General features: G+C 36.5%; 1 protein-coding gene across 9 annotated transcripts in view; it reads right to left on the bottom strand.

Annotated features, from left to right (window-relative positions):
- Window positions 1–25891, bottom strand: part of NBEA (neurobeachin) — a 680233-nt gene that overhangs the window by 49904 nt on the left and 604438 nt on the right. For all 9 annotated transcript variants that reach the window (XM_070520525.1, XM_070520517.1, XM_070520519.1 and 6 more), the window contains 2 exons: window positions 21424–21543; window positions 8678–8830 (listed from right to left, as the gene is read on the bottom strand). In XM_070520525.1, coding sequence (XP_070376626.1) covers window positions 8678–8830; window positions 21424–21543 — 273 coding nt within the window. The remainder of the gene's footprint in view (window positions 1–8677; window positions 8831–21423; window positions 21544–25891) is intronic.

Genomic DNA, 25891 nt, shown 5'->3' with positions numbered 1-25891 from the left:
CCTGATCCCCTTACCTTGCATTACTTTTTTTCCCACAGTATGGATCACCTTCTAACAAACTAGGTAGCTTACTGATTTATTTACTGTTTATCGTCTGTCTCCCTTTGATCAAAAGTAAGGTCTGTGAGGGCAGGGATCTTTATCTGTTCAGTGGTAAACTGCAAATACAGGAAACAGCTTCTGGAGTACTCTGTAATCATCTGTTGAACGAAAGGATTCTAGTGCTTGCCAGCTTTTACTGTGACTGTATGTTTATTTGTCTGTGTTCCCAACAAGAGTGTGTGCTCCAGAAGGCCACTCACTGTGCTGCTCACGCTTGTGTTTCCAGAGCCCAGAGCAGTATGAAGTGTATAAGAGGGCTCTAATGACTGGGATAATGAAGGAATTTCTCTAGTCTAGTTTTCTTTTGAGTAGGATCTATGTCCAATTCTTCATTGTGCTTCCATAATGCCTTGCTGAGAGCTGGCTCTCAATAAAGATTTATGGAATGAATGAATCCACAGTTTCAGAGATAAGGAAGACACTGCAGCTCCAAGAGTTACAGGTCCCTTATGTGTCCAAGGTGTCCTGGCTAGTTGGCGGCAGAGCAGACACCCAAACACAAGATATCTATCCCACTGTTTTGAGTTACTGTATAAGAATTCCAAAATTCTTATGCTGTTTGCTTAAAATCCTTTTTTGAGCAAGATGTTTAATATACCCCAAATGAAAATTTTACCTACCAAAAAGAGACTTTTCTTTAAAATGTTAAAATCTCATAAGGGATGTAACATAATAAAAGCAAAACTACATTGAACTCTGCTTTCTCTGCCTCAGTGCACTGTGCTCTGCTCTGCAGACTGAGAATGTTCTGCTCATGGCCCAGCAGCACCAGGAATCTGCTGGGCAGAGCGCTGGATGAGATTATCAGTGCACATCATGAAAGGCCTTTTTCTAAAACAAATTAAACAAAAGGGCCGATTATGATTGATGAACCCAGCATTAGGGTAATGTTATCAGAGATACTTTCTATTTCTGTCCTTTGTGAGGAGGTCAGATTATAATCAGGTTAGAAACGAACACAGGGCTTTATTAATGTTTCATGAGTAAGCGGTCGTAATCAGCCTAGCTTGGTGTGGATAAATTAAACCAATTCTCGATGTATGAACTCAATGCATTTAGAATTTATCGAAATGTCTCCTAAAAGTGTCTATATCACTTTTCCAGGTTTTCTAACGAGACCAATTTTTGAATTTCACAGTTCCTCAGTGATACACAATCCCTACCACTGTATCTACAAAATATAAGCAACTCTAAGCAATCATATATATATTATTGCCCATAACTAAAAAAACAGTAATGGACTAAAAGAAATACATTATTAAAAACCAAAGAATTGTTTCATTTTTAAAAATAAGAAAAGGAAATTATGTTGTAGACATGTAAAGGCTTCTACAAGTATACCAAATATCTTTTCAATTGCTGGCATGGGATAATAAAACTGATAATTTATAATCAATGATATCATCCCTTTTTATAATATTATTTTTGTCTTCTTTGCCTTGAATTTCTTAATGACAGCTTGAAAGAAAAAGGAGGGAAGGCTCATGGATACAGAATACTAATCCACACAAAGAGATGAAGGCTTTTTACCACTGTGAATGTCATTTCTTTGGGATATATGACATTTTCATTTTATACTTTAGGCTCATTACAAAGAACTCCTTCAAATAACTGAAGATAATCCCAGTCCAAATTATAAATATACTGGAGCACATTTTCTCTAAACCTATTTCATAAGAACTAAATCCTATATGAGCTACCCAGCCAGCATAAAGTTAGAAACTTTTAATGCTACAAAACAATATAAAAATTGGAGGTTGTATTCATGGACTTCATGGAAAATTTAGACACTTCTATATTTTCTATTACTACTCAGGCTTTGTATATTAGAGAAATATTCATCCAATAAATATTCCTTCAGGGAAAAAAGGAGCTATGCAGATAATTGATTAAATTTTCTAGCTTTAACACAGATGCCTGACATTATCGCTCATGATAGCATTATGATCATTTCCTATCAGTATAATGGGAAAACTGACCAGAAGTTGGAGTGAAGGAAACTATGAACATGGTGCTGTGAAGGAAAACTTCAAGCTGAAGAAAAGCAGTACAGGAGACACTGAGAGGAGAGCACATAGCTATGTTTATAGGGTATCTTTTGATGCTTAAGACTGTTCCCAGAGGCAGCAGTTTCTGTCTGTCCTTTAGTTCTAATTCTGATGCAACCAAGAAGGGCGGCCATGGATGTAGAATCTTGTTGATACACATGGCAGCTTTCCCTTTCTATTCTATGGAGTTCCCAGGGAAAGAAGAAACACTTATCAAGCCACCCAGTGTGAGCTAGCTAAGGCACTGCCTAATATGACCCGTTTAACCTGGCACTGCACCCTGGCGTGGCAGAGAACCAAGACTGGGGCTGTTTGATTGTCCTAGATATGCAGAATTTTGTCTAAAGTCTTCCAGTCTATGGAGAAAAGGTTTAGCTCACAAGTCTCATCAGATTCATTAATGCCCAGAAGACAACAGGAATTTGGTTTAGAATAGAGAAAACCTCAGTGCCTTGCTTCCTTCATTTCTTCATGAACACAAGTTGGAACTTATTACTTATAATAAAAGTATACTATGTTTTATGACATTTTCAGAAATGCACACGTATCTGTCAAATTTTAGTCAATTATAAAACTTCATCCTTTTGAATATGTGAGAGTAAATCTTTGAGAGACAGTTACTTCACCATATTCTATGCAATCCTTACAGTTCCTGGCACATTGGACACACCTGATTGATGGATATGCATTTACAGGGATACTAAATAGTGAGATTTATTTCAAAAGAGCACTGTCTTTCGCCTTAGTTAAAATTTGCTGGCAATGCTGCAGCTGTTAGAAAGACAAGATACAAGAGGTAAGAGGCATATCAACAGAAGTCAGTTCTTGAACTGGTGATGTTAGTATCAGGAATAAATGACTTCCCATATTTTATTTATGTGCAATAGAAGTTCTCAGAGCAATTATAAATAAAAAAATAATTTATTACTCAAAATTTGCATTCATGTATTTTATTCTCTTAAAGTAACGGGGAAAATCTATTTCAGAGCTTAAATTGTCTTTACAGAATTATAATCATTTCTCAGGCTATATCTTTCAATGAATAATCTGCTAATTCTCTTAAAACCTGAATAATATGAAACTACTTGGTGAGAATCAGGTACTCCTAAGGAAAAGGTTTTAAAAAAAATCTTATGAATAATGAGATAGGCCAGAGGGCTGCTGATTAAAACTGAATTATAAATCTGAGTCAAAATTTGGTGCTTGGAGGTCATCCATACATAGATACGGATAGTTTGCAAATAACAAACAGATAATATTCCAAAGATCTTTTATAGTTTGTTGTTTGGAACATATATTGAGTAGAAACAGTATTATTTTATTGGTTCTTAAGTTGACCAATAAAGCCATATTTCATTCAAAATATAAGTGAAGTTTTAAAGACTATATGTGGGTGTGGGGGACATTTTATTCAGAATTCCAACCTGTGATGTGAGGCCTGGTAAGTAAGAAAAGGCACCTACATTAAGCCCTTGGGTAAGCCACTTTGCCTTTCTGGTTCTCAGTCGCCTTATTCAAATAAAGGTTTGCTCCAGGCCTAAAGTCCTGTGTGTGACTCTAAAGTTTAGAATGTAAACTAATACCATTCTCTCCAATTGTAGAGTTGAAGACTAGCCTTCCTCTCACACCTGCTGGGCAGTGGGAACTGGAACTTAGCTCTAAGGCAAAGTTTTTTTTTTGGTGAGGAAGACTGGCCCTGAGCTAACATCTGTTGCCAATCTTGCTCTTTTTGCTTGAGGAAGATTGTCCTGGAGCTAACATCTGTGGCAGTCTTCCTCTATTTTGCATGTGGGATGCTGCCACAGCATGGCTTGATGTGTGGTGCGTAGGTCTGTGCCCAGGATCAGAACTCGCAAACTCTGGGCTGCCAAAGTGGAGCATGTGCACTTAACCACTATGCCACCAGGCCGGCCCCCTCTCAGCAGAAGTTTTATGGGCTGGGAAAGGGAGCCTTACAGGATGAGAGCTTGGGGATAAAAGAGGTAGAAATAAGATCACAGAAGGTCAGGTCTGAATAGCTCCTGAGGCTGGAACATGCTGCTGGTTTGCCGTCAATTCCCACTCATCTCTTTCTTTTCCTCTGCTGACCCCAAGGTACTGGCTTTTGGTTAGAAGACATGTTTCCTTACCTTCTCCTTTTCCTTCTTTCTTTCCACAGCTCCTCAAGCCACCACTTACTCTGTCCTGGAGACTGTGGACAAGAACACTGCCACCTTGATAAACTGGTCATACTTGGCAAGGTAATTTACCTCACTGGGTTTCGGGAAAATTCTTATCTCAGAAGCTCTTTTGAGGATTACAAGAATAACGCACCTGAAGCTCTAGCAGAGTATCCGACAAAGAATACGACTCAATAAATTGGATAGGCTATAGGCACTATCACTGTCATTATTTTATCTCGGTGAAGCTTCACCTTGGGATGACGCAGCACCATCACTGGGGTGTGGGGGAAGGTGACTAAGATTAGAGTTTCCATCTTGATTTGCAGCTGTTGTTAGCAGTAAGTCTTGGGATGAGGAAAGTAGAGAAAAAAAATGTAGGCAACTCCACCAGGGAAGTAAGAAGAGTGTCCTAGGCCAGTCATATAGCAGTGTGTATGTAAGGAGAAGTATAAAATGGGGCCTGTCTATAGTAACAGTCCACTCACTAAGGGCACAATCTTGTCACTTCATGTTTCAGTATACAACTCCCAAATCTGCAATTGATTAGACAATGGCCAATAAAACCTGAGGTGGAAGATAAAGTCACTCTCTACCCAAGCTACAAAGTTCACATTTCCTTTAGGGGCTCAGTTAGCACTTGACTGACTCTCTTGCTCTCTCTCTTTTCTTTAATGAATCTATGTAAAAAGCAGCCAATTTTTTTTCAATTTCTCTAAAGAAAATTTCTTTGACTGACTTATTTATCATAAGGCCTTGATAAATTTGTTTATCTGGTTTTGTAGAATAGGGAGTTAACAAGCAACAAATTCTAATCAGTATGGCTATTAAAGGGAAGAGTGGTGATAGCTGACAATCTAAAGAAGAAAATAGAAAAATAATAGATATAGAATTATATCACTTCATAGAATAATAACGGGCACTCATGATAATAAAGAGCAGTTATTTCATCTTTTGTATAAGAGGGTCAGGAACCAAGGAGTAATAAATTTTAGAAAAATAACCATAACAATGTTTCATACAAGTGTGCATTTGGCTATAAAAATCTAGAAATTTCGTTTATCTGGAAAGTTGATATAGTTGGATTGTATTACCACCCATCACACTTGATGAATGAAGCATTATGATTTTTCTGCAGATTTAGTCAGGAATATATGGTGTGCTTGTTCAGTTTATATCAGTATTAATTACCTGATAGTTTCTTATCCATAATAATTACCTTTCCAACATTCAAAAAATTCTGCGTATGATGCTGCCTTAGGGATTTGTCTTTAGAAGTATGACTGTCTTTTCTTTATCAATTAGGCATATCCTTAATAAAATTACAAAGTCTGGGGGCATGTACCCTTCTGTCATTAATGAGGAACACAAAGGTTGTATTTACAATGAATCACTGGTTAATGTTTTATTAAAATATATCTAAAAATGTTTTAGCATCCAGTAAGCACATGAAGAGATGCTCAATATCATTAGTCATTAGGGAAATGCACATTAAAACTATAACAAGATATTACTACACATCCCATACACTAGAACGGCTACAATGAGGAAAAAAACAGGCAATAACAAGTATTGGTGAAGACATGGAGGAACTGGAACCATCACACATTGCCAAAAAGGAGTGTAAGATGGTACAGTCACTTGGCAAAAACAATCAGTTTCTTAAACAATTAAACATAAATTTACTATATCACTCAAAAAATTTTACTTGTAGGTATATATCCCAAAGCAATGAAAATGTACGTGCACAGAGAGACTTATATGTGAATGTTCATAGCAGCGTTAGTCATAATAGCCAAAGTGGAAACAACCCAAATGTTCATCCAATGATGAATGTACAAACAAAATGTGGTATATCCATACAGTGAAATACCATTATGGAAAACAGAAACAAAATACTAATATATGCTACAACGTGGATGAACCTCAAAAACTATGCTAAGTGAAAGGAGTCAAGCACAAAGGAACACATACTGTATGGTTCTATTTATACAAAATGTCCAGAAAAGGCAAAGCTATGGAGATAGAAAGTAGATTAATGATTGCCAGCGGCTGGAGTTGGGCACAGGGAGTGACTGCAAATGGGCATGGGATCTTTCCGGGGTGATGGAAATGTTCTCAAACTAGATTGTGGTGATGGTCACACAACTCTGCAAATTTAGTAAAAAATCATTAAATTCTACACTGAAAAGAAAGGAATTTTATGATAATAATGATTTTTTTACACATTCATAAAGTTTCCCCATTTTACAGATGAGAAATATGAGGGCCAGAGATGTTCCATAATTTACCCAGGGCAACGAAGCTAGTAAATGGCAGACCCAGATTCAAGAGCAGGAAATTTTTAAACTCCAAGTTATTCTCTTTCCAATATACAAACTGGCACTTAGTAATTATTACCACCTTCATGAAATCTTCTGTTCAATCAGTTGAGTTTGACAGCGTGAGCAAAAGAAACTCTAGTCCAATAATTTTTGGCTACTTGCTTGCCAAATTAAGGATTCATTTATTATGACTAGTTTGAACCTAACTCGATGACATGCTGAAATCATTGAGATCACTATCCCCACATGATTCATTCATTCAGCAAATATTTACTGACCAACCACTCTATGCCACGTACAGTTCTGGGCTCTAGAAATATAAAATGGAATGACGTGACTGAGAGACACGGATATGGAGTGGGTCTCTAGGGTTGAATTTGTAGATCTGGTGTCCTTACACTGATATTGTAGCCAGTGCTCAAGTATGTAGGATAGTGTGGTAATAGACTAACAATTCTAAAAATAAGTAGAGATTTTTTAGAAGTTTAGAAGCATTATTGAACTATAAATCCTTCACATTAAAAATATAAATTGAAGAAATATTGTTGAAGAAATAATCTGTTGTTCAAGGAAATAGTATGAAAGATCTCCATATATTTGAAAGAGCCAATTTACGGATTGAGAAGTGAGAGAAATCACATATAAAATACATGTAACACATTATATTCCCCCAAAGGGGAAGACTAGATTGCAGATTATCTATAGTGCTTTCAAACATAGGTCTATTACATCAGCAACAGCTTTCTAAAATAAAGCATATTAAAATAAAATATTTCTTAGAGACAGGAAATATAGCTCCAAAACAGCAGAAAGCATGTGACTGACAGTGAAGTTAAAAAAAAAAAAAAGACACAAAATCAGGGGGTTGAGGGAGAAACCACAGACTGCATGATCCTGTTGTTGTGAAATGTCCAGAAAAGGCAAATCTATAGAGAAAGAAAGTATACTCATGGCTGCCTTGGGCTGACTGTGGGAAACAGGGAGAATGGGGGAGATGCGAAAGGGTATTGGGTCTCTTTATGGGGGGATAAAAGATGTTCATAATTGATGCTGGTGATGGTTGCACAGGTCTGTGAATAGACTAAAACCCACCGAATTTTTTTAACTTTAAATGGTATGTGAATTATATTTGTGTGATATATATGACTTATATAACTCTTACCAAAAAAAAGGGACTAAGGGATACGTGAACTCTACTGCAAAATGTGGACCTTATTTGGATTCTGATTCAAATAAATAAGCTATAAAAACAAAACAAAACATATTCGTGAGACAGTTGGAAAAAAATGGGAGTGAGTGTAACAGAGTTAAAAAAATATATTTTGGCGAATAGGCTTTATTGACATAGTTTCTCAATGGACCAAGAACAAGAGTACACTCGAGAGGTTGTTTGGTAAAGTGGTTCATTCATGTCCATATACTATAACTAGTTTGAGATTAAAATCTCCTTAAATATGGATAAAAACACATGAAATCTATAAAAATTCCCACATGCAAACATTCTTTTTACACATTTTTTATTTGCACAGAGACATCTGTCATATAGATTTAAAAAGTAATGACATTTTTCATTGAAGAATGATTACTAGATGGGCGTTCTCTTAAAGTCAAGTATGTGACATTTTAAGGTATGGTTCACAGCTTTGCAAATATGTTCTAAATGTAAATTATTTTGTTTTAAATATTTTATGAGTGAAGAAAGAGTGCAGATTTAGTCAGTAGACAAAAATAAGGAATGAGCATTCATTTCGAGCATTTATATAATAGGTTATATTAGTCAACAGGCGCTCATCTGATCGTTTTCTCCTAAGGGAGTAAATGTAGCTGAATTACCATTCCTTTATTAGTCCCCATGAAAGGAAATTCCACTCTACAATAAAGAATGCTGTCAAAAGACAACAGTTAAAATACTTTCTTTTTTTTCCTTAAATTTTTGACCTTATAACTGTTAAATGACAATTTGTTAATAGTTAGAAACAAAACAAAACTACAGAATATTTTTACTTCCTGGTGACTGCTCAAGGAAAAACAAAATCTCTCTTACCATCCTGTTGATCCGCACAAAGTCTTCAGGTTTTTTTGCCCAAGGCGGGAGATCAACATCATTTACCACCACTTCATCTTCTCTGACTCCAAGATGATATCCATTACTGTTGACAAACATCTCTGGTAGGTAATAGAACTCTGGAATTAGTTCCTGCCAGGAATAAAAATGTAGCATATTAAACCACTTTAAAAATCAGTTGAATAAAACTATTAATTTATAACAACTATAAACTAAATTACACAACTTCTTTATTTAAATCCAATATTTTATTACTTAATTCTATTCTTCACTTAATTTTATTTAGATAAGTGTCTAGGAAGAGAAGACAGACACTTTTCTTGAACAGCTTGTTCGACAATTTATACTTATAAGATTTTCAATCTTATCTTACCACAAGTTAGTTAAGAGAAATGGGTTATAGTACCAACAGTAGTTCACAACTGCATTAGTAAACAAATGCGTAAAGCCATATCTATGTCTATGCTGTTCAACAAACTTTTCTGAATATTATTAACGAAATATCCAAATTAAAAAACACGTTATTGCAAATAGTGGCTAAAAATCATATAGTATCTTCTCCTTTACTTTTTGACTACACTGGCAATTATAATACCTGATTTTTATAAAGAGATTCATAGTTCCATTTTGTAATTTCGCAAAATACATTATTTTTATACTTACCACTAAACACAATGAGGAGATGATATGCAAAATGATAATAAGTTTTAAATATTTAATGAACACCATCTGAATAGTAAGTTCGTAAAAAACTGGATGCAAAGACAACTTGTGTTACGTGTATGTAAGCACGGTATTAACAACTGGGTTCAAGGGAAACCTGTGCTTGATGCACAATGTCTAATATGTGGTTTATATTACTTTAGCATAAATCTGATATAGAAATAAACTGATTTTATGACCCTAACAGTTTTTACTTGTTGTCCTTTTTTTTCCCTAAAGCAACTGGAGAAAACGAAAACAAAAAACCACTGTAGTTTTTATGTATACCATCTACACCATGAAAGAATACCAATCTTTTCAAATATCAAGATGCAGGTTAAATTAACTTTACCTTGTGAAATGCATTAAGGACATTTATTTGTGTAACATGATCAACACTGATGGCATAGTACCTGAAATTCAAATCTCACTGTGGTCTTCTCTAGGAATACATAGAAAAACTTAAAAAAACCACCAGACACTGAAGTCTTCAAATAAATTGGATTCTTCAGGGCATGAAAAGCATACATGAAAGCTTTTTCTTTATGTGTTCTCCCACTAAAATCAACATTTATCTGTTACAGCATAAGTGGTGTTTATCTTAGTAATGCTCTGTGAGAATTTGATCATTATCCATTCTGATGATGATAAATGTGAACTATAAGAAAAATATAACTTTTATTTTCTCCAGCATTATGGGAGCATGAACAGATTCATATAAATGAATTTTCTGAATAAATGGAGCTGAGCTTTTTAAGAATCAGAGTTTTTCTTCTATTTAAATCATTCAAATGGAAATTTTTCTAAAATACATTACATAATTCCCTGATATTTATTTATTTGCATAGTAAAGTTTGAGTACCAGGCACTGTAATGGGTACTAAGAAAACTAAAAATGAACAAGACATAGCCTTATATTCAAGAAATTCAGGGTCTGGTCTATGGGGCAGATGTATAAACAGATGGTTATAATACACTATGACAATAACAGCTGTGAAAGATGTATAAACAAAGTGTGAGGGAGCACAGAGGACAGAGCAGGAAACTCTGGGCAACTCAGAAAAAGACTTCACCAGAGATGGGACATTAGGGTTGACCATGGCTAAGATAAAGAGAGAGGAAAGGGGCAGGGGACCATCAGGGTGTGCTATCAAGGAGTGGGAAGAACTGAGTACGGGTGGAGAATATAATATATTAGGGAGATGAGATGGTGGGAGGTATATGGAACCAGATAATGAAGGAAGTTTTATGCCAAGCTAGGCTGTCTGGATTTTGTCTTATTGGTAACAATTTTACAGAAGAGCTATTCATATAATCAAATTTGTTTTAAAGCAAGACATTGGGTGACAAAATAAAGGACAGATTGGAGAAGGGAGAGAATAGGGATACATGTATGTGCAGGGAGAAGGGGAACCAGCAGCAGGAAGGAGAACACGAGGGAAGTGGGAGGGCAACTGCTAGCCGTGGCGAGGAAGGGGACATATTGTGGGACCTTATCAGGGAGGGGTAATCTACAAAAGAGGTGAGGATGAGTAAGTAAAGTTGTGGACCTGGGCATGCGTAAAAGATAGGGCATTAGATGGCTCACACTGAGAGGCAAATACATATTAACAATAAACTGCGTAAACCATGTAAGACATGAAGGCCACAACGAATTGTGGGCAAGGAGTACAGTGAAATTCATATAAATTAACTTAAATTTTCAGTGACTTGAATGTGAATAGGGAAATGAGAAGAGGCGGAAGGAAAAACTAATGGGTAAATAAACATCCTTGTTTGCAAATAATGATACAACTTAGTAGGTAAGACGGGGCTAACAGGTGCTTCAGCAATATTCTATCAGCAAAGATTATAATGAGCTCCGTCTCTGGGCTGGGTAAGCATGACACTGTACGTCATATTGCACTGAAGAAGGAATCTGCCAGAGGCGTGTGGTCACTGATCAGAAGGCAGAAGGAAAGTATCACTGCTATTCTTAGACATTGGTACTCAAGCAGAAATGCATAATTGTTACAGACTGAATGTTTCTGAGCCCCTAAAATTCAAATATTGAAACCAGATCTCCTAATGTGATGGTGAGGTCTTTTCAAGGTAATTAGGATTAGATGAGGTCATGAGGATGGAGCCCTCCTGGATGGGGTTGGTGTCCTTGTAAGAGTCAGCTTGCTTCCTCTCTCTGCCACGTGAGGACACAGCAGGAATACAGCCCTCCAGGAATAGGAAGCAGGCTCTCACCAGACACAGAACCCGACTCTGTAGGCACCTTGATTTCGGACTTCCAGCCTCCAGAACTTCGAGAAATAAACCTCTGTTGTTTATATCCTGCCCAGCTTATGGTAAAATATCGCAGCCCAAGCTGATCAAGACATTATTAACTTATTATTTCAATGCATTAAGATAAAACACACAATTTTCTTTTCATCTTGCTCTCACTGTTTTGGAAAACATCGGAAATTATTAAAAGATATAAAGAAGATAAAGAACATTGGTATTTGCACATTACCCGTTTTATATACGTCGCTGAATAGCAATAGCATCCGAACGGTCCAAGAGGGGGAAAGGAACGTGAGCTCCTGCAGTTGCTCTGTGTGGAGGGTGATTTATATGTAATAGGCTCACATAAGTCAGGGATTTCCCTTACCGCCTTTCATCAGTTATTTGTGTTCATGTCCTATCTCTAGAACTAGACTATATAAGGTTCCCTGAAGACAGAGAGGGATATATATCCACACGGACATAGCAACAAAGATTTATTTTTTATTTAAACAGCCCAAAGAGTCTCAATTTATCTTCAACTGTCTTGGTGCTCTCCTGTTTTTCATATATGTTATTTCCCATTCTTGCTTGTGGAATAGGGTCATATAAAATACATGATTGTTATTAACCTACTTACCACTCTAATACTATTTCACTGAACGTCACTAAATGAGATTCACTAGGGCATAAGAAGCCTGGGATATTACATTAATAACAATTTGGGCAAAAGCAGATTTTTGAGCCTGATTTTGTGAGGTTTATATTTTGTTGAATCCCTCATAGCTCTTGGTGATATACTTTGTATGCAGCAGGTGCTCATTAAACTACTGAAGATATCAGATACCATTATTTTACTATCATTAGAAATCTTCTGGGGTATATGCAGATGATTGGAAGAATGCTTCAAGATCAGAAAAGAGCCAGTGAAATAGTTTATTAAATAAAAGAAAAAGAACGAACCCAGAAATAAAATTTATACCTTTTGAGGGAAAACTTTTGTACCTTAAAAAAATTATTACCTTGCTTATTCTAGTTATGTTAAAAGGTTCAAATGTGTAAAAGGGTTCAATTTCGATTTAGAAAAAGTTGGTTTTAAAGTTGCCAGCGAAATTGTACCCCAGACTGCAGAAGCGGAAGAAGTAAGCCCTATTTCATTTTAATTTAAGCACTCCAGACAGACGGGGCTAAAAGCTAGCTGCCACCAAGGAGAACAAAGCGAGGCCAAAAAGGCCTGACGGTTATTTAGAATGGCAGGAGGGAGAGGACTTCAGTAGGAACATCCCAGAAGGCTTTCGGCGGGGCCAGTCATGAGAAAGCAGCATGACCAGGGCCTCCAGGACGACCCTTAAGCAAGACGTGTTCTCCACTGCAGTCTTCATCTGGCCAGCCAGAATTTGGTCATAAATTAGGGTGTTAACTAAGGTGTTGGAGTAAGCTGTTAAAGGCTTGATGTTTGAAGAGAGGAAACTCAATTTCCAACAATGGGAACAGTCACAAAACAGACACATTTTTAAAGCAAATATGAAGAAATTCCTGAAGCAAAGCTTATTTGCCAGGCCCCTGGAAGCTTCAAAAGACCAGAGCTATAAGTGACTAAAGCTGTCTGAACTCTGAAGTCCCTCCTGAGCTGGGAAATTTGTGTGTGTGTGTGTGTGTGTGCACGTGCGCACGCGTTTGTGTTTTCTGAAGGGGAAGGAAAATCACAAAAAGTCTTGGGAGAAGTCATTATAGCAGCAGAGTGGGTGCACATTTTTATGCCTCAGTTTTATTGTTTTTAAATCTTGTTTCAAATAGCATTTTAATTTAAAGTTAGTATGTAAATGCAGGACAGTAGTATACAATTTATATTCACATTTGTGTTATTTAAAAGATTTGCTTATTTAAAAAAATAAATATAACAAATAAGAGAGTCTCCTCTCTGAGATTCAACTGTTATGTTCTAGAAGACGACTGTACCTGTGCTCCCAGACAAGGGATCAGCTGAAGTGCTACCTCTGGTCGTTCAACCTTAAAACAGCAGGTAGTATTTATTTGATCTTACTGTGTCTTGGCACTGTTCTAAGTGCTTTACGTACATTTTCTTAATCTTTCTTAATCAAAAACCTCATGAGGTAGATTTCTCATTCTTCCCACTTTATAGACATGACCATGGAGGCAAGAGAGCGTAAGCAATTTGCTAAAGACTATACTACAAATAGGTGGTAGAGCGAGAAATCAAACCCAAACACTTTAAATCCAGGGTCCCTGGTCTTCCATTTTCTATTTTGCCTTCTAAAGCAGCGGCCCAGTCATCCTACGTGATTTCATTCTGTTGTGATTTTCTGCATAGCAGTTGTTATTTTCTTTTTCTATTTATTTATGCTTCTGTATCTCACTGTAATGGAAATTCCACGACAGCAGGGATTGTGTGGATCTTGCTCACACTACTCACTTGCTAAGAATGGTGACTGACACATAATAAATACTTAATACAAATTTGTGAAATAAAAAATGAATCAATTATTGCTATATGTTTATCATATCCTGACTTTCAGGCATGAAATAATGATAAAAACTATTGGAGGCCATGGTTTTGAAACTGTGTTAGTTAAATCAGAAGTACTTAGGACCACCAGTTAGCTGAAGATAAGGGGGACCAGGGCGGGCAGACAGTGTTACAACTGTCCCTCTTTCTACCAGGAAAGTGCCACTTTGTGTGTGTTGGAATCAAATAGATTCGAGTTTAAATCCAGACTTCTTGCTAGCCTGGGCAAGTTTCTTCACCTTTTGGAAAAGAATCAGTTTCTTGATATGCAAAATTGTGATGATGATAGCAACTAACTCACAGGGTAGATGTGAGAATTAAATGGGGGTAACGTGTGTAAAACAATGCATTTCACAGCTTTATTCCAAATACATTTTAGAAGCTATTCACGCTATCAATATTTTTTTGTTTCTTTAAGATGTAGATCAAAAATATTACTGTTGAGTTTACCCAGTACCAAAGTATACCCCATAATCAGTAAAAAAGCTCTGTCACTTTGGATATTTGTGTTTGAATACATACCCATGTAGACATTTCAGATGACTAAAGTGTTTTTATCAAATATATGGACTAAGTTATATGCTACCTAGGTTAATCAGATATATTTTTATAAGTTATTTGCATTTGGGATTTTGGTTCTGTCTAAATGCACAATCAGATTGAACCAAATGGTACAAACCAAACTAGAACAATTGTTTTAAATTAGTAACTTGTAGAGTTTTTTCAAAGATCCCTGTAAAAACCCCCCTTCCTTTGGCACTTCCACTTTACCACTCCTACCATAAAGAGGTGGCTACAGAGCTTCCAGAGAAGCCTAAGACTTAAGAGGCCTTGAAGCTTCTTTTTTCTTCCCTTAGAAGGCAACCATCACCTTGCTGGAAAGATCATGTAGAGGGACCAACATGCCTGGGTAGTCCCTAGCTGTTCCAGCAAGCTCAGATGAGGCAAAAAACATGTGAGTAGAGCTATCTTGGTTTCTCTGGCCCAGCCAAGCCAGTCCAGCTGTCACTGTGTAGCACAGAGATGAGTGGTCCCTGCTGAGCCCTAAATCCAATTGCATGATTGTCAACAAACAAATAATTGCTGTTGTTTTAAGACAAAGTTTTGGGCGATCTGTTACACAGTAATAGATAACTGAAACAGAACTTAATGCCTGGAAGTGGAGTGCTGAAGTAACAAAAACTTAAAACACATGGCGTTGCCTTTGGGACTGAGCAGCAGGCAGAAGCTGGAAGGGTGGTGAGGAGACTGTTGGTGGAATCTGGGAGATTAGTAAGGAAGTTGTTATTGGAAGCAGGAGAAAAGCAACTCATGTTATACAGTGGTGGAAAAATTAATAAGACTGGTTCCTGCAATAATTTCAAAGATAGAAAAAGTATCCAGAAAAAGTATCTGGTTAAGCAGAGTTCCAGGCGGAATGCTGAAAGTGACCATTGATTTCTTTTAATGGTATATGGAGAAGGTATTATGAGCTAAGGAAGAAACTGTTCAGTTTTGAAGCAGTGTTTAGAGAAATACAAGGGCCTAGGACAATCTCATCAGATTTGCAAAATAAGAATGGGTTCAGGACAAAGATCAATTCTAAGGTGCTGCAAGTAAAATATGGCCGTAGGGTAAAGGGTTTGCCTAAATCCCTTTATAAATGCTCAGCAAAATTTAAGGTAGTGATTTGTACTCCACCTCAGCTACAAAAGGGGTTCCAAGGATCTTAAGAGTGTTATAAACAGCACCCTAACTTACAGCTTGAAGTAGAGAAGATCCTGCCTCAAAAGGATTTGTGAGCTCAGGTTTTTTCTAACAGTGAACTACAATTTGATACACAGAAAGTCCACAAATTTTTAAAGTTGCTATACCAACTTGGGCAAAGGAGGCCTTGACTTCAACTTTCTACAGTCAGGAAGCATGTGGAGAAAGCTCCTCAGCAACGGCTCTGTAGCTTCCATATGCCCCCTCTTTGAACAGAGTGTCTGTTGAGGTTTACCTGTTTCCATCTTATCACTGTCTGCTGAATGTATGTGGGACAGAGAACTTGTTTTTTTAGTTTTTGGGTCTCCAAATTAGGAATTTCTGCACCTTATCTGCATCTGGACGTGATATAGATCATGAGATACTAGATTTTGGGCCTGATACAATAATGGGATGAGACTTGTGGGGAACAAGTTCAGTATACTTTGCATGCAGGAGGAATGTGAATTGTGACTGGAGAGAGGACTTCAGCAGACTGTTTCCAAAGATGGCCGTCACAATCCCTCTGACCACCAAGTCCACTTGAATGGGACTTTGCTGCTCATCTCATTAGGAAGTAGAGTCTATTTCTCCTCTCCCTTAATTTGGGCTGGCCCTGTGACTTGCCTTGACCATAAGAATACTGTGGAGGTAACACTTGTGACTTCCAAGCTTAGGCATTAAGTGGCCTTGCAGCTCCAGTTTTTTAATCCTCTTGGTAGCCAGCCACCATGGAAAATAGTGTAGTGATCTTCTTGGAAAGACTATATAAAGAGGGAGAGGACCAGCCAGCCCCCAGTTGTTCCAGGAATCTTTACTAAGGCACCAGACATGTGAGTGAAGTCATCTTGAATCCTCCAGACTCAGACGGGCCACCCCAGTTGACCCCACATAGATCAGAGACAAGCTGTCCCTGACGAACCCTATTCTGATCACAGAACTCTGAGGAAATAAATGGTTCTGTGTTGTTTTCTTCTTAAGCCACTAAGGTTGGGTTGGTTTGTCACATAACTATAAATGACTAAAGTATAACTTGATTAATCAATTACTCTAAACCAATCCAGCGGCCGGATACGATTACAGGATCATGAAGAATTAAAGCAGCATGCCATCTAAAGGACAGAGCACTGGATATAACTGGACAGAGCCCAGGGCTGGTTCTGGCTGCCTCTGGATCCCCTGTGTGATCTTAGGCAAGTCACTATCTGTGAACCTTCGTTACAAAATAGGGATGACAGCCCTCTCACAGGACTCTCTTGAGGACTGTGTGAAACAACCAACAGAAAGCACGTTTGAAAACTACTGAGAATTATTCAGAAAGAACGAGTCCTACTATTACAACCTGCCAGTGTGCGCCTACAGAGGTAGTTTAGGTACTCGCTGGCCTACTTAAAATAACAGCTCTTTTGCTTACTTTCTTCCCATTGATAGATTTCTGTTAATCAGCTTCTTTTTAAGGAAAAAGTCCAAATAGTTTAAAATTTCCTAAATGAAAAACAGCGCAGAAAGACAATAAATATTATTAAAGAAATGGTAAGATGAATATTATAACAGGTATTTTGTGTCTGTAAATGTGATTTCTAGTTTATTTTAACAGCTATACTAAAATCCCCTGGTACAATTAATAGTATTACATGTGTTATGTCAATAATAAGAAAATATCCTCAAATACAATTTCTAATTTACAAGCTTATGACAAGTTCAAGCAGCTGAGAAATTGGACTTGAAAGTATGTCTTAGAATGATAGAAGACCATTATTAACACTATCATAATTGTATACCTATTGCATCAAATCTGACATTTCAGTTTAATATATTTTGCTGAGAGAGCATACCATTTTATGGCTTCCCAGTGAAATCAAATCCGACCCAGACGTTTTCACTTTTCTAATATAATTCACTGCAAGGTTTTAAAGCTGCCATCTCTTTTATTCCTTTTTTCCAAAAGATTGATGCCCTGGCATTCGTTAATTCCACGAGAGCTCATAATGGGTCAATGAGTCAGTGGTGAGCACCTCCATTAACTGTATTAATTTACACTATGTCACCTTAATGACATTTTGTCACAGCTACCTTTTCTGACATCTACATCGCTATTCGAAAGTAATATAACAACTTTTGAAGGGATTAAGGAAAATTAGTATAAGAACTCCAGTAAGTTGAATGTCATTGTTACCAAGACTATGCTGGAAGAGAGAAATGAAAAAAAAAATAAAGTAAAAACTAACTAGTCTGACTTAACTCAGGAAACCTTGCTCCTGAAAGGTCACTTCACCAACACTCCCTCTCCGCCCAGCTTGGATTCATTACCACAGGAAGAGACTGACGTTAACAAAGAGAGACAGAATAAACCCAAAACTCTGTTCTGGGTCTTTCTTACGTGATTATCTGACTAAGTTAGTAGACAGTGCAGAGATATTTTCTTGAGAAATGGAAAAACATTTCTTTAAAATTCTATCAAGTGCTTTAAACAGCTTTAGGGATGAGAATGCAAAAGCTTAGGCTTTAACACATAGCAAAACTCTTCCTCCTCTTGGTAACATATTCTTACCTGCTCAATCATGTATTCCTTCAGGGAGAAGAAAATGTTGTACACTTTAATCAATATATTTAAAGACAAATTTAGAAAATTTCTAGTTACCACCAGTATTACCAAAAAACTTCTCTCCAACATGCCCTTAATGAGGCCCCCAAAATTCTGATGCATAAAAGGAAAGATTGATACAGTTGGACACACACATACAACCATAAAAACATAATTGAAACAGAGCAGAGCTGAAAGACTGAGAAATCATACTTGTAACACAACTGTCTGCAATTTCAAAGATATTTTTCAAAGTGATAAAAAAGACATATGACTCAACTAAAAAATGGGCAAAAGGTACGAGGAAGTTTACAGGTCAATATATAAAAAAAAAATGCTCAGCTTAACTCATAATTAATGAAATATAAGCCAAAACAAAGATAACTCCATTTTTCACTCATCAGATTAGCAAAAGTTACACTGTTTATTATAAAAGTGATGATGGGGGCAGGGGAAGGAGGCATCCTCAAACATTGCTGTAGGAGTGAATCATCATATTTGGGAATGATGGTTGGCAATATCTTTCAAAATTAAAAACGTATATAGCTTTTAAGCCTCCAGTACCATTAACAGGAACTGTCCTTTACATATACACACAAAGTTCATCAATGCATATATACACAAAGTTCATCAATACATATATCCACAAAGTTCATCAAGATGTCTATGCAAGGATGTTCACTGCAGCCTTGTGTTGTACAGTAACAATCAGGGAGAAAGATAAACCATCCATCAATAGGACATTGCGTACGTAAATCATTGTATATGTATGCAGTGTGCAGCCTTTAAGAAGAAAAGGTCTACATGGAAAAATATTCAAGATACATTATCATAAAATATGAAAGGTTTGGAGGGGGTGGTAGGAGAGGACTGAAAATGAGAGCAACTCTGCAATGTCAAGCTGGGGAAATGAGCTTCTCATGAACTAATTAAGTTGGGGGGATGGGGAGATGGTACCTGTTTGTATTCAGCATTGCTGGCTTGAGGGTAAAAAATTAAAAAAACCTCCCAAATTAGTGATAGCACAGTCAAGTACAAGCTAAGGCTGTACAAAAAAAGCCTACATTTTAAATGGCTCTCTGTCCTTGATGATGTCACCCCAGGAGCCAAAGGAACACAATTAGTAACAAAATGTAAACGTTTCTGAAAAAGTTCCAAACAGGAGAATTCTCCCAGCAGTTTCAGAAGGAAAAGCCTGGTATGGGCACTGGTCATCAGAGACTGACATGTAACTTGGTGAGACATTTGGTGATGAAAAGCATCAATAAAGTTCTCAGGATATAAAGCAAAGCCTAAAAGTCTATCTACATACATAAATCAGAACGACTGACTCTGATGTGTGTGTGGGCTTGTGAGGGGGAATCTGTGAATTAACCTGAAAACTCAAATTTCTTTTTTGTGATGATGTCAAATAAGAGTGAGCAGGCATTTCCACTTGAAAGAGTTTGATATAAAATGGATGCAGCTCTGAATTAAGGTAAAAATAATCTTACATATGATAGGAAGCCTTAAAATATGGATAAGAATATTTAATTCACATATGAAATACTTACTGAATGCTTTTTATGAACACTGTGCTAATTCTAGAAGCCTATGGACTCCCCGTTTTCTGTTAATTCTCAAAATGTTATTAAATAAGAAACGGACTCCCTCCTTGATTTCATTGGTAGTAAATTAGTTTAAATGATGGTTTATGGATATTTTAGAGTTTAATTCCTCAGGGAAGTTCTACGTCTGTTAGGAGAAAAATGTGCGCCATAAGAGTTTAATATAGTAAGGATGTGTATTAAATTATCTTATTTCCAAATGTGGATATGTTGTATGTATAAATTAATATTCATTTATGCAAACTTCAATGGCAACAAATAAAACCCATGGATATGCTACACACTACTTAGGTCCATTTCCTTTGTTTTCTGCTTTGGAAAAAAACTGAATAAAAGTGGTATTCATCTAGTTTTCTTACAGTTCAGTAACACTGTAACTGCCTTTTAAAAACATCTGCAATAGATAAGTATAAATATGTAAATGACAATTTTGAGTTTAATTTATTGCCTTCAGTTGGATTAAGACACTAAATGAAATGATACTATAACATTTTTCTATTCAACAGTATGAGTGGCAGTGATGGGAAAAATTTTGCCTTGAAGAAAAAAAGGCTTAAAATAAGAAACACATATACCTACGCAATAACCTGATCATATAATCTTATTGTCATGAAAAAAATGAAAAATATGAGAGAATAAATGTATTTTATTGTTTTGAATACAACCTTTTTTTTCCTTTTTTTAACAAAGCCTACATAAATGAAGAGCAAATCTTTGAATTTAACAATAGTTAAGTAGTACCAACTGTAAAATTACTATGCTCTCCGGCTATTCCTGGATACTGTATGTGTGTGTTGGTTTAATCTAATGTGTATTGTTGCAGAGTATCCCCAGGCACAGTCAAGTAAAAGCAAAGGCTGTACAAAAAAAGCCTACATTTTAAATGGGCCTTGTCATTAATGCTTTATTAATTGCCCCAGGCTACATAAACCCAAAGCTGGGCAAGCTATAACAATATGACACATTAAGGTCAAATCCAATTCCTGCTGTGTTTTATGGAATGGGCCAAATATTGCGTTAACAGCAGGAAAGGCAGTTTATGGGCTTTTCTTTCCATCTCCTGATTATTCGATCTAAATTAGTTAGGATTTTTTTGAAACAACGAAAACACCTTAACTGAATAACATAAAAGAATCCTGAATCATTTTCTGTGATGCTCAAAATTATTTCCTTCAGTTTCCTTTTAGATTAGATGTACTACATAATTTTAAAATACGATGGAACAAAGCTGTAGTATAAAATGTCTTATACACCCAATTAAATTTAAAAAGTCAAAATTTCAACATATTTTGAAATTAAATTAACATCAACAAACCAAAGAGCCTACCTTTACATCAGAAGTGTCTCTCTGACTAGTTCTCCAAGACCTTGCAACCGACGAGAAGGTTCGATCTGGATGGTCAAATTTCCCATCATTTGCATTGAGGAAGAAGGTTGTGAAGGGTTCCTAAGCAAAGAAAAAAATCAGGAATTTGACCCTTCTGAACACGGCTGCTCTCAGTCCTTTGTAAAATATGACCGTCTGAGAAACCCTCTTGAGGTGAAAATAGTGCAGGGTCCTGGAAAGATGGCTACACCAAGGAGTCAGGAGGTGCCAGTCTGGGCCTGACTGGGCCGCTGCAGCGCTGACCCTCTGCACAGGGCAGCCCACTTTGCTTCTTGGCCTTCAGATTTCTGATCTATAAAATGATGGCGTTCTAGAGCTCTATGATTTCATGATAAATGATTTTGCATTATTGTCAATTTATAACAGATTTTCTTTCTCATAACTAAGGCCATACATAGTAACACTGTAATAAGAAAATCACTCCAACACTGTCCACTCCTTTGTCTGGAATCGGGTAAGGAATGTCCATCTTAGACAACCTATAAAATTCTACTAAAGTACTTGGACCACATTATGGTGTGCTGATCTCTTTAAAATGCAAATCCTGCTTAAAATCCTTCACTAGCCCTTCAGAGCTCTTTGGAGAAAGTCTAAACTACTTAGTTTGTCTTAAAAGAGCCTGAGTGATCTGGAACCTGCTTAACTCCCATCTCACCATTCCCTTCTTCACATTCTAAGGTCTTGACATGCTGCTCTCACTTCTTGTCCCTTGTACATGATGTTTCCTCTTCCTGGTACAAACTTATCCCTCTCCTCACTATCCTTACTTGGCTAAGTTCTTTTTATCTTTAAGCCTCAGCCAAGATGTCCTTTTCTCCTGAAAGACTTCCCTTGATTTGCCAAACTCTTCAGTATGCTCAAATAGCAACCTATATTTCCTCAAATACATCACTGAAGCATTTATCACACTGGTTTGCAACTGATTTTTTGTCTATCTTCCCCACTATATGAATTGGTTCCATATCTATCTTATCCACAGTTTTACCTTCAACACTTAGAACAACTCCTGGTAGACAGAAGTTGTTCAACGTACAATCTGTTGAAGGAATGAATGAAATAAATTAAGTGCAAATAAGACTAGATAAACTCTAGGCCTTTGAGTATTCTGTGACCATTACCTTATGGTAACACAGCGTCTGTCACCCAGTCCATGCTCCCACAGCAGGAAACCTGGAAATTACTTTATCACAAGGCCCCAGTGCCTTCAATTTTAATACTTTTTTCTGTAGTTTCTGTGTTGGGAGGGAGGCATTATTTCTGATGTCATTACATTTGCTTCCAAATTTAAAAGGATTAAATAACATTCATTCTTACTTAGTACTTCTTAGTTAACTACAACTATAACAAAGATAAATATATATTTCCTTTTCCACGGGTCAATTCCTCATTTTTAAGTCTAGAATGAATGACAACCCCTAGGTTCAATAATACTAAGAAATTCATATGGCATTTTCCTAAATATTTAGGTTTTTTCCCCTTTAATATACAATCTCTGTTCATTCGTGTATATCTGTAAAACACTACTTTGCCCCTGTAAACCTCTCTTTTTGTCACTAGCCAGAAAGACTCGCTGTTGGGCAACAGCTACGAATATTCATCTTTTTCAGTATCTTCCTGAAATTTAGTGTGGCTAGATGTCATCAATTTTATAAGTTTGTAAAGTATCACCAATACTTCATGTTCAGTATTGAATGACAGAAAAGTATGATGTAAGAGACAAAATGAAGAATGATATAATAATATATTGGTAAGGGGGTATTACTGATTCACCTGAAAATCGAACATGCTCCAGGAAGTCCATATTGCTGTTTAAGATTTTAAGTGAATGAGAAACAAATAGATGTCACTGAAATTAAGTTAGGCAGAAAAATGTTAAGAGATGTCCTTCACTAATTAATTTGCTTTGTAGATTTTTAACTTGTTATTAAACATAAGGTAGTAAATGTAGTATATCTTAGCACTAAATTAAATTAATTAAAGTAGGGATGTAACAATTCTAAAAGTAGCAATGGTAAATCAAATGAAATATGATAGTTCTAAGTTTGCATCTTGGTAGAACCATTTACCTCTTCCAGGCAAGTTACCTAACCTTAAGTAGTTGTGCTAAGTCACTGTATTGCAGTTCCTTCATCTATGTTAACTGAGAATGACAATACCTTGGGGGTATTGATGGGAATTAGATAAAATTAAATAATACTGTGGAAGCTTGAAGGGCTCTACCTGATAAAGAATTATAAAAACGACTAATGCTCTGTGTCAAGTATTCACTGCTGGGCTCTGCATCAGACAGCCAGTTCACTAGAAACCAGACCGGACCCTTAGTTCCTTAGGTCTTATTCATCTCTGTATCCTTAGCACCAAGCACAGCGCTTGGCTTATAGTTAGTGTTTAATAAATGTTTGTTGAACACACATAAACATATGCGGTACTGTTGGGAAATGAGGTATGACTGGGTAAGAGTAAGATGTAGTTTTTCCTGTCAGTTCTTAACCATTAGTTTGACCAAAAAGTTGTATCTTCAGAATCCACTTCTTTATTATTCTAGGATGCTGATGTAAGGCATTTATTTTTTCTCTGTAGGTAGTAGGCAGAGATTAATTTAGAGGGATCAGACTTGTCTCTGTGATTTTTAACCTATTAAATAGATGTGAGTGAAGACCCATTTATACATGCAAAGCCTTACTTCTTATCATCAGCCACAAAAAGCTGATTTCGGCCCCATCCTAAATTATAAAATCCTTCCTGGTTTTCAACCCTTAACAAAGACATGCCAAGAATAGCACAGATGGGCATAGTGAAAAAAACATCTGAAATTGAAGAATTATTTTTATTTCTTATCATGAAGTTTATGAATCTGGTGGCACCCAAAAACAGAGAATATTGAAGAATTCCACACGTTACTGTTTTAAGTAGCTTTTAGAGAGATCTGATTAACAACTGTTTTAGGGTCACATACCACATTACTGACATATATTCTCATTATTCCTGAAGGCATCCAGCTGCTACAGCAGTAGAGTACTAATAGAAATTGACAACCTATTTGTTTATAAGTGAGTATTGATCGTTCAAGCTCTGATTACCATGGAGATTACCTTTTTGCATGCGTTTCGTTTCCTTATTACCTTCAAGGCACAGCGCAGGGCTTTTCTTTTCCATGTGACTCATGCCTGACTAACACAGAGGATCAAGTGCTATGTTAAGCTTAAGGAACTTTTATGCTTCTTCACCTAACGCATGTTGAGTGACCCATTTTCTATGTGTATATCACCATATTAGATATTTTATTATTATACTAGCAAAGCTTTTGGCTTGGAAGGTGTAAAAGTGGATACATATTAAACAGAAATTTCAGAAGTTAAAATATTGGCACTTGTTGGGCCCGCATTCTAAATGGCTGATGGCAAACTTCCTTCTCCTAATTACATCTACCCCAAGGTCACTTCACACCTTCCAACCCTTTTTTAGTGCTAGAAAACCAAACTAACTTGTTCTACACTGGGAAGTACCTGTCCCACTGAATTCTATCATAACCTTTTATCCATGCAAGGACACTAACAACCTTTCCTGCCTTTCAATGATTACAGACCAATTAACTCCATCCTGGGCCATCTAACCTCATTCCCCTACCCCCCATCTCTTTAACCAACTCCTTTATTCTTCAGTCTTATATGTTTTTTGCTCAGTCATCTCTTAAGAATTTTTTCTTAAGTCCCTCTCCCCTTGTAGTTTTCTTCTTCTCCTTCTCTTCATTTCATTAGAAACAAACTCCATCTATCAATAATAGGTAATGCTTGAGACATAACTATATCAAAGAAAAGATGTATAGTTTGAAGTGATATGAAGCATAATAAAGACCAAAGGGAAGGGAAGTGAGAGTTACTGAGCGCGTCTCTGTTCTTGGCACTGTGTTATCTCAGTTAACTCCATCTTATTATCTGTCAGTTTAGGTATAATTACTCCCATTTTACATCTGAGAAAATTTAAGGTCACATTCTAGGAAATGGAGAAACCATTATTTCTACTGTCCTTTGTCTAAATTCAGAAATTAATTTTCTCCCATTGCTTTTGAAAGAACCCAAAAGTATCTTTTAAAATCTCCAAAAAGTCTCGATTAATTAATCTATGTACCTACTATATACACTAGGCTCTCAGTTACAAATTTCTCATCTTCCTCTAAGTAAATCTGCATTGTCCTTAAGCATCAGTATTCAAAACAAACACGACAACAGTATTTTATTCAGTAGCATTATCTTTTGAGTTTAATTACAGCACTTGCAAAAGTGTTTCTACCATTTTTTTCACCAGAAATGTATACTTTTAAAGATATATTATAGTTTAAACAGGCTCTTGAGTAAGCTTTCAGAGTAACTCATAATTTATTAAAAAGTGCAAAATTCTAAACAACTGA

The sequence above is a fragment of the Equus asinus genome, chromosome 11, assembly GCF_041296235.1.
Source record: "Equus asinus isolate D_3611 breed Donkey chromosome 11, EquAss-T2T_v2, whole genome shotgun sequence".
Lineage (NCBI taxonomy): Eukaryota > Metazoa > Chordata > Mammalia > Perissodactyla > Equidae > Equus > Equus asinus.
This window is presented reverse-complemented; position numbering and strand designations above follow the sequence as displayed.